This window comes from Vombatus ursinus, unplaced genomic scaffold (genome assembly GCF_900497805.2).
Source record: "Vombatus ursinus unplaced genomic scaffold, bare-nosed wombat genome assembly UNPS02014820.1, whole genome shotgun sequence".
Lineage (NCBI taxonomy): Eukaryota > Metazoa > Chordata > Mammalia > Diprotodontia > Vombatidae > Vombatus > Vombatus ursinus.
In genome coordinates, this window is record NW_020954598.1 from 343682 (window position 1) to 354275 (window position 10594).

The 10594-nt window shown below is 42.9% G+C and overlaps 1 protein-coding gene across 4 annotated transcripts in view; it reads right to left on the reverse strand.

The window, feature by feature from the left end:
• The window catches only part of IQSEC1 (IQ motif and Sec7 domain 1), a 208750-nt gene that overhangs the window by 64492 nt on the left and 133664 nt on the right, over nucleotides 1-10594 (reverse strand). For all 4 annotated transcript variants that reach the window (XM_027837064.1, XM_027837066.1, XM_027837065.1 and 1 more), the window contains exon 2: nucleotides 7196-7481. In XM_027837064.1, coding sequence (XP_027692865.1) covers nucleotides 7196-7481 — 286 coding nt within the window. The remainder of the gene's footprint in view (nucleotides 1-7195; nucleotides 7482-10594) is intronic.

The window sequence follows — 10594 nt, forward strand, 5'->3', positions numbered from 1 at the left end:
CTATTCCAAGAGGAAAGCGCTGGGTAGTTTATGGTTTGGTTACTTCATTGGTTCAGCAACGTCATGCATGACACAGACTCATCCGAGGTCCACTTTTAATAGCAACACAAACCTTGTCTCTTCTTGGTGCTAAATCAAACCCAAATCCACTCCACAGGGCCCCATAATAGCTCCCCAACCCCAGTAATCAGAGGCCAGAGTTCTGGGGATGAGAGCAGAACATCCCCTTCCTGCTCTTCCCAGGGGCCTACATCCTAGGCTTCCCTTTCAGTAATGATCAAGTCTCAACTACTCAGGGGCAGAATGATCATGTGGTTCATCCATGCTTTTTGCTCCCCCTCTTCACCCCACCCCTCACCAGGTACCTTCAAGACAGCAGTAAAGGAATTGGAAAGTCATGTAAGAAAATACATGCTTAGGGAGGGAAAAAGTTTGTGATTGCAGGGGCTGATCCATGTCAGGGAGATCCAAAGAGAACCAGCGGAGAAAATAATTTCTAATGTCTGAATATAGAGAAGATCCTTAGCCCATCCTGAACTTCACACTCATTTTTAAAGAGAGGAGTGATTTAAAAAAAAAAAAAAAAGACTGTCTTACCATTTAGCCATATTAAGGCCGCTGAAACCAGAATCCAGGTCTCCTAACTCCTAATCTAATGTTCTTTCCACAGTTACTTATTATCTGTGTTACTGTAGGACAATCATCTCTCTGGGTCCATTTATTGGCAAATTGTGGGGATTAGAGCAGATGATCTTGAAGATCCTTTGTGCAGCTTAGCCTTCACTCTGTTGATGGTCTGGCCATCAACAACAGCAGCCCCACCATTAATAACACCTTGGGTCCATCCTCCATACCACTGAAGGTCAAGGACCACCATTCCTATTTGACTTTCCAGCCTTCACAACATGCAGTGCTAGATTTTTGCACAAAGCACATATTCAGTCAATGTTTACTGAATGAAGGTTTTTGTCTAATAGTACCTTAGGTAGAAACTCATGAAGAGTCAAGACTTTGGACCACGCCCCATTCACCTCACCCTCTACCTTTATGTGCCCATGCAACCCTTCTCTATGCTTTTCACACCAAAGGAAGATGGCAGAAGGAACGCTCTTCCACTTTGATAAGTGCTGTGTCCTGTTACAACCTGACACAAACCATTCTGTCCAGAAGTAGAGTGTGGATAAGTTGGTCTCATGCTGGTTTATGTTTATGAAAGCTGGTGAATCTTGGTGTAACTAAAAAAAGGACCTGTGAAAATCAGAGAAATCACAAACCTAATTGGCTTGCAACAAGGTTGATGGGTGACTCTCTCTTTCTAGAGAGGTAAACAGTGGGCTCAGAGCCCAGTACATGTAACAAGGTGCATGGAAAGAGCTGTGGATATAAAGGATTCAAGTTCTGGCTCCAACATTTACTACGTGACTACAGGCAGGTCAATAATCCCTTTGAGCCTCAGTTTCCTTTTCTATGAAATGGGGGTAAGAATCCTTGCATTCCCTACTTCCTATGTTTCTTTTTTTGCAGAAAAAGTGCTTTGTAATCCTGAAAGTGATATAAAATGTGTTTTCATTATCTAAACCTTTTTGAAGTTATTTGTATTTTCTAATGAGTCCTACCCCTTGATCCCAGACCTGTGTTCCCAACTACGTAATCCAAGGCATCCTTTTATTAGTTTAAAAATTTCTCTGTTAATTTTCAAGGGTGTTTCACAGGTTATCATTGCCAAATAATTCATCATCTAGTGGCCAGCCTACCAGTGGCAAGTCTCTCTGTTCTTAGGCTGGGCCTCAGACAACAGCCTAATGCTGGGATCTAATCTTCAAAATGTTTCCAACATGGGAAGAACTCCCTACAGTTTATGCTCTGCTAGCCTCCAAGAAACCAGCCAAACTCATCTCTGCTCCAAGATGCAACTCCAATCAAAGGCAGCATCTGGCTTGGCCAAGGTCTAGAGTTGCCTGGGAGTTTTCTCCCAGCCACCAGTTAGGGTAACAAGTAATCAGGTATCAAGTTATTAGGGTAACAAGTAATAATAAAACCAGATAACAGACTAGTGCTTTGGAGTTTTCAAAAGTGTTTTCATACGCATCATCTTAATTTGGTTCTGAGAAGCGGAGAGGGCAGGAATTATTATCTTTTTTGAATCTCAGAGAAGTTAACTTGCTCAAGGTCACACAGTGATTAAATAGCCAAGATGGGACCAAAATCAAGGTCTCTTGACCCCTAACCTAATGCTCCTTCCATTCTGTTACTTATCATGTATTTTTTCATGGCGGGTCACTTAACTCCTCTGGGACTGTTTCTTTATTTGTAAAGTACTGGAATGAGAGTAGATCATATTCATGGTCCTTTTCTCTCTCTAAATCTAAGCTCCTATGCTCTGTGTTTACACTTTCATGATTTCCCAGGCTTTAATCAAAACTCTTCTCACACCATCTTTCCATATTGAATATTTCCATTAAAAAAAAAAAACAAACCATGTCATATGGCAGCCCTATGCCAAACTCTGGATCATTTCAGATCATCTTCTCCATACCTTTCCTTCATCTCTTTTACATCTGGCCTGAGGGATGCCATCTAGACCTCAACACATAAGCATCCTAGATATGGACACCTTAGGGAGGATAAGTATCTGTGTTTCATTTCTAATCCTCTTCCTAACAGTGCCCAACACAGCACTGACCTTTTTGGACAAAGCTTCACGTTGGGCCAAGGTCTTAGAGGAATTGTAGGGGTCAGTGGCAGGGAGATCTGCATAAAAACTCCTGGGCAACTCTAGCCCTTGGCTAAGTTAAGCTCTTCTTTTGGTGGGAGAAATCCCCAACCGGGGGTAGGAAAATAATATAATGGCAAAGAAGCCTCAGCACCAGACTCAGCAGGAAGTTGGACTCTGGCTTGGTGAACAATCCATACAGACCACCATGAGTCATTCCCACCATCACAGAGCAAATGGTCCAGACATCTCTTGGCCAAGTTCGGGTTTAATTCTGAGAATTAAAAATACATCTTGGCAGTGATGACATATTATGCCTATGGTGGTGCTGCTGTTTTAAAGAAAATACGAAATGCACAGTTAGTATGCTGATTATACAGCTTGAGTATTTAGTCTACTTTAAGGCAGGTGTTGCCTTAGGAAGAGATGCAAAATAAATCTAAGACTTCTTCCCTGCCCCTCCAGTTTCTTTTCAGATGTCAGGGTCCATGAGTATGGGCCAATACATAAAATGCACTCTTTTGATGTATTGATTGGTTTTTTTTACTGATTTTTCTCCATTTTCTAATGTTTTTCTTTACTTTAAAAAAAGTCTTTGTTATAAAGGATGTCTCTCTGGGAAAGGGGAAGGGGAAAGTATAGGGGGAAATCTAAGACAGGTGAAAGCAAAAAAGATCAATGAAAATATATGATTTAGATATAAGTAGAGTCTGCATCAGATTGCATGCCGTCTTGGGTTGGGGGAGAAAATTTAAAACTCGAAATCTTATGGAAATGAAAGTTGAAAACTAAAAATTAATAAATTATTTAATAAACATATATATGTTTTAAAATGTAAAAAAAAAAAAAAGACACAACCTTACTCAATAAATTCGAGTGGCTCCCTATCACCTCCAGAATCAAATACAAAATCCTCTGTTTGGCATTCGGAGCCCTTCATCATGGGCTCTGACCCCCACCTTTCCAGTCTTTTTACATCTTATGCCCACCCGTGCCCTCCCTGCCAAACACACATACTCTGCCATGCAGTGACACTGATCTCTGCAGTTCCTCATAACAAGACATTCCATCTGACTCCTGGCAATCTCCCTGGCTGGCCCCCTTTGCCTACAATGCTCTCCCTCCCCATCCCCACCTCCTGACCCCCTTATCCTGTCTGGAGCTTGTTTGCACTAGACTGGGAGCTTCTCAAGGGCAGGATGGTCTTTTACTTTTCTTTGTATCCTCAGTGCTTAGCACAGTGCCTTGTTCATAAGGAGGAGGAGCTTGGGAAATGTTTATTGACTGACAGACCAGGGCTGCTACCATAAAATTACTTTACATTCAATTTGTATGTATTTATATATGTGTATTTTGTCTCCCCCTGATAAAATGTAAGCTCATCTAAGGCAAGAAAAATGTAGGAGTTACATACTAACTTTTCATAGTCACCTTTAATGGTACCTGATTAAGGGAAGGTAAATAGCCTGATTAAGTTCTTGTGGGACCTCAAGAAACTCAAAGCCTTACTAATGTGGGTCCTCAAAACCACCCTCCCCCTATTGCCTATGTTACTGCAAGGAAGCATATTATCTACCACTTTTTAATTACTTCTGGTTAACATTTCCTCTTATTAGCACACAGGCTTTATATGTCATTTGGCCCCCACACCGCCCTGTGTGGAGCTCAGGTAAGTATTATTCTACTTGAACTCAGAGAAATGAGCTGACTTGTTGAAGGTCACATGCTATCGATGTTGGAGCTAGCTAGCCCTGGAATGGAGGTCTCTCCTTGACTTCTTGACGGCTCTTTCCACGATACTGCTGCGCTGTGTCTCTATCTGTTTTTATCCTCTGCTGAGGAAGGGAGGGGCCCTTGCTTGGGAGCTCTCCGGCCAAGGTGCAGTAAGCAGGCGGCAGCCAGCTGCCCTTGCCGGACTCTCTGCTGAATCAGCTCCCTTCCCAGCCCCTTTGTCCCCCATGCCTGGAACCCCTTCTCTTCTCCCCTCTGCCTCCCATCTTCCATCAAGTCACAGATAAAATCCTGTCTTCTATATGGAGCCTATCCCAGTATCCTTTAATGCTAATGATTTCTCCAACTTATCTTACACATACTTTGTAGATACATAGTTGTTTTCGTGTTGTCTCTCCTTTTAGAGTGAAAGATCCTTGAGGGTATGGACTGTTTTGGATTTTCTTTGTATCTCAGTGCTCAGCACACAGTAGGTGCTTAACAAATGGTTGTTTAAATTGACTTGGCTTCTACCTGTCCTTAGCACTGTACTTCTATAGTTGAGGTCATAAAGTCCAGACTCTTCACTTTATAGATGAGGAAACTGAGGCCCAAGTGACTTGCCTAAGGTCACATAGGCACTAATCATCAAAGGCAGGATTTGAACCTAGCTCTTCTGACTCCAGGGTGAGTGTACTTTTCCCTTGCACCACACTGCCTCCATGGGAATTTACCAATAAGGAATCAGGGGAAGGAGGAACATTGTGCCTTCTCAATTCAATGGAACAAATATTTAAGAGTCCACTATGTGGAAGCTGCTGAGCTAGGTGCTAGGAATACGATCACAAAAATGAAAAAGATTCCGATCTCAAGGAACTTATATTCTATTGGGGATATACAACATGCCCAGAAAGAAGTGCTGACGAAGGAAAAGTCTCAGTGATTTCTTTGTCATCACCATCAGACCCACCTTTACCTAGGAGGTGCAGTGGATAGAGCACTGGGCCTGGAGTCAGGAAGATCCGAGTTCAAAATGCAGCCTCAGACACCTACTAGCCATGTGACACTGGGCTTATTAACCTCTGTCTGCCTCAGTTTCCTCCACTATAAAATAGGGACAATAATAACACCCACCTACCTCACAAGGTTGTTCTGAGGAGCAAGTGAGATATCTGTAAAGTACTTAGCATAGTCACTGGCACATAGTAGGTATGACCTTCCTAAACCCACTAAATCCCCTTCCACTGGGGCTGGGACCCTCCTTTTCAATACCTACCCTACAGAAGTAGCCTCTGGCTCTCTCTCTAGGGGCAGCCTGAAGGGCTCTGAACCTATCAGGAAACAAGAATTGCCCTACGGTCTCTCTGTGAAGACGGGCTGCTCACAGTGCGTAGAACTGAGTCAAAGCCCTGTGGGGCAAGGCTTCCCCAAGGAAAAAGAAAGGTGTTTTAACACTAAGCCAGGCTGCAGCATTCAATGAGGCTGATTTCCCAGCAGAGAACAAAGTTGTAAATGAAAGAAGATATAATAAGCAACCTCATCTCCCCTGGCTGTGAATAGCTCGCGCTATTTATGCTACAAATTGACCTACCTTGATACTAGTACCATCTAGCACACCACTCTTTCTTTTTCTGTTCCCTCCTTTACATCTGAGCCATGCTTTGGCCCTTTTTACAGATCTGCACTAAGACGGCCCACCAAGGGAGACTCTCTCTGGTTAACTGGACCAGGTCAGGCTACTGATCCCTGCCCCAACCCCATCCCAGCTGTCCCTTCTTTTACTTGAAAAAACCGAAGCATTTTAAGGAATAAATACGTGGAGCCAAGCTCCAGTAAGGAGCAAGAAGTGTCGTGTCTGAAATGATGCTTTAACACAGTGTTTGGCACAGAGTAAGCATTTAATGTTTGTTGACTGGCAATATGTACGCATGTGTGTGTGTACACATACATGCCACATTCTCCATGAAACTACATTTTAGCCATATATGTATGTATACACACATATATGCCACATTCTCCATGAACCTGTATTTTAGCTATTATGTATACATGTACACATGCGTATGTATATATATGCATACAAACACACATAACACACATATAATACACACATGCCATATTCTCCACAAACCTACATTTTAGCCATATATATAATATGTATATATGTGTATGCATGTATGTATACACACAAATACACACACATAATACACATTACGTATGCCATATGCTCCACGAACCTATATTTTAGCTATATATGAATGTATATACAAACACACACATATTTTAAAACACACACATATGCCATATTCTCCCATAAACCTACATTTTAGCTATATATGTATATATGTATGCAAACATACAAACACATATAACACACACATTTATGCCATAGGCTCCATGAACCTAACTTTTAGCTATGTATGTATATGTATATGTATATATATATGTGTGTGTGTGTATGTGTGTGTGTATAGACATACAAACACCCACACATTTAAAAACACAGACACATATGCCATATTCTCCATGAACCTGCATTTCAGCTTATGTTTCAGTCAGGCAAGGGGACAAAAAATCAAAGACCTGAACGGTCTCTCCCTCTTTGCCTTCCCCTCTGCCGGCCCTGTGCCAGGTGAGGCTCCAGCAAGCAGACGCTTGTTTCTCCTTCTCCAGAAGGCCATCTATTTCTCACCAGACTCGGGCTGTCAGTATGGCCACACTTTGATTTCTCTCACTCACTCCACAGTAGAAGTGAACACAGAGTCCAAGTACCTGCTTGTCCTGAAGGTCTGAGGAGAGCTCATAGCTTTCGGAAAGGGACCTTGACCGCTTGATGGCCTCCTCTTCTGCCTGCTTACGTAGGATGGAGGTGGAAGGCTGGAGCTTGGGCCTCCGGGAGCGTTGTGGCTGCCCAGGCGAGACCGAGTATAGCCCATACGCAGAGTGGTCGTAGTGGTCAGGGCTCAGAGTGGAGCTGTGTGTTATTGGACCTTGATGGTAGTTTGAGGGGCTGTCCAGAGAGGTACCGGTCTCACTCCCTGGGGCTTCCCCCTCAACGCTGGACATGAAAAAGAAGAAAAGACATTTCCCGTGAGTGAGAAGCAGGTGCCTGAGACCTTAGCTCCCTTCACCTGTAGACTGGCCCAGGGCAATACGAGTATTGGGTAAGAGCTGATAATCATCTTTCTAAGAAGTTCAGAAACCAGTCCTTTGCCTTATTTTGTTCAGAGTCAGCCCTAGAGGAAACTAACAAATTTTTTTCCCCCTCCAAGTGAAATGATATACAAACCATCCCTCTTCCTTCATTCTGAGTACTAACCATGATGGTACCCTGTGAATGAGATGACGGGGACTCTTGTCCTCCATGAGTCCAAATCCACTCAGCCCAAACCCACAGACTTAAGAACTCTTTATTTTTTTCCCTTACACTGAGCTCCACTGCAGATTTCTTTTTAACCTGAGTAAAAGAAAGAAGTGAGATTTCCTTCATTGGTTTATATTACAACTTTTAGTAGCACCTCCAGTAGGCTCCTGTGTTGCCCCCTTTCTTTCCCAAACATTTCAAAATCCCCCTCCTTCAAGCTTCCTCTTAGATGACGGGTTATTTTCAAGACCATGTGGGAAAGTATCATTTTAAAAAATGATTCTGTCATCAACACATCTATGCACCTTGCCGACCGTGAGCCATGACTGCTGGGCCATTCCCAAGGCTTGCAATGGCGGAGATGAGATTCTAGTTTTAGAGTCAGTTACTCTCCTCACCAGCCCTTCCATTCCAGTGCAAACTTAGGGTATTGGGGGTGGGGAAGGCCTAGACCAGAAGATACATATCAGATTAGAGGAAACATTACTCTAACCATGTTTCCACTTGCAGCTAACACAGGAGGCAGGCAGGAAATGGTCTGCCCTTTGAGTCACACTTGGCCAGGAATAAGAAAACTCAGCAGCAAACCTCAGAATACACACACACACACACACACACACACACACACACACACACACACACACGCTCTCATTCCTAAAGTGTATTTTAAAAATAGTCACAACAAGCCTTCCACTCCCATTGACCCTCCTAGGAAAAGCAATATGGCCCTTTGCCACCAATTTTCATACATCCCCGTTTAACTGCTCAGAGACTCTCTTGTTGACAAAGGCCCTTCCTTCCCCTGATCTAAGATAGGGTGAATGGAACTCTTTCAATTATCCTTTTCTCCAACAAGCTCCTGCTTTTAGCGACCAAAAGAATATTCCCACCCCATGACTATCAGGGCTGCTGAGAGCCATAGTGTAAGAATGGTTAAATGCTCTTCCTTATGGAAGGACTATTGTTGTATTTGTGTGTCTGTCTGCGTAGGATCAAAGGACCAGAGATTTAGAAAAAGGAGGGAAATTAGAGGTCATCTAGTACAATTCCCCCATTTTCACAGTTGATGAAACCAAGGCCTTCAGAGATGAAGTGACCTGTCCAAAAGCAATCAGCTCTCAGGTTCCTCTGCGTCTAATTGGCTACATCACTTTCTTTTCTCTTTGCTCTTTGCTCCTGACTGTCCCTATCCACCCTGAAGAAGCTCTCCCACGCTGGAAATGTTTTAGAGAGTGGCCAAATAGGATTTTCCATGCAGGAGTTGTCCAGGAAAGAAAACCATGTTCCCTTAAGAGACCCAGCTGGGTCTACACTTAAAAGAACTCTCAAATAGCTGCAGTATCCTGCATGTGCACGACAGACACACGGAGAAGCAACACCTCTCCCACTTTTCTGAAAGTTCTGGCTTCCCAAAGAAAGTAAAGCTTCCCCCTGGACATTCCTCTGCTCCCCTTATTGTCTCCTTCCCGAGTATCTCTGCCATCTATGGTCAGTGGCTTAAATTTCATCCCCAAAGTAGAAATTAGAATAGATATTGCACATGATTCAGGATTATATATAAGGTCTTATTAAGGACACTACCTATCAGCAACTCTGCCTGACAGGTACAGTGGAAAAAGTGCTAGAAGCAGTATCCAGAGGGCCTGGGTTCAAATCCTGCCTTGACACTCACTCTCCACTGTGAACTGGAACAAAGTACTTCATCTCAGGGCTGCAGTCTCCTCATTCATAATGTGACCAGGTTTGACTAGATGTCTTCCAATAAATGTATAATCCTATGATTGATCAAGTCCTTCTTCTTCATAGGAAAAGTGACAATTTACAGCATTTAGAAGCATTCCAGTTCTAAAGCATTCTATAAGCCCTCATTTAAAAAGGTTGCTATACTCCTGTAGCATGCCTCAGAGAATTGGGGACTCCAAGACCTTAGACCAGTGGTTCTAAACCTTTTTTTTTAAAAATTTATTATTTTATTTTATTTTTTGGTTCTAAACCTTTTTGTGTGTCACGGTCACCTTTGGTAGCCTGGTGATGCCTAGGGACTCCTTCACAGAATGTTTTTAAATGTATAAAATAAAATAAACAGAATTTGAAAAAACAAAGATTAGTAAAAAAAAATTAGTTTTTTTTTCTATCTATATTCACAAATCCCCTGACTATCCATGGTACACTGGGAAAATAACATGGGTCTGGTGTCAGAAGAGCTGGGTTCAAATCTCACTTCTGAGGTTTACTACCTGTTGGACCTTGGTTAAATTATTTAAACTCCCTAAACTTTAATTTCTTTATCAGCAAAACAGAGGGATTGGATTAGATGACCTCTAAGATTCCTTCTAGTCCAAGATCTACTAGAACTGCCAATTAGTCATTGCTTTATCATAGAAATAAGGATATTCTTACTGAGTGTTATGCGAAGTTTTAAAAATTTTATTTGGGTAACTGTAAAAATGACTTGCCTAAAGTCCCACAGGACATCCCTCCTAGCTATCCATCCAATCCTCTATATTATTTTCAAAGGAGATTTAAAGGGATTTTCAGCTATTTCCAAGTGGCCAGATATTGGACGTTTCATCTGAAAGTCCCAGATGGTCTAGCTATGGAGCTATGTCCCCACTACTGGCAACCCACCTTGTCCAAACACGGCAGCTCCCAGGACACTGCACACCCTCCCAAACGCGGCAGCTCCCAGGACACTGAGCTGAGAGTGCACACCCTCCCAAACACGGCAGCTCCCAGGACACTGAACCGAGAGTGCACACCCTCCCAAACACGGCTGCTCCCAGGACACTGAGCCGAGAGTGCACACT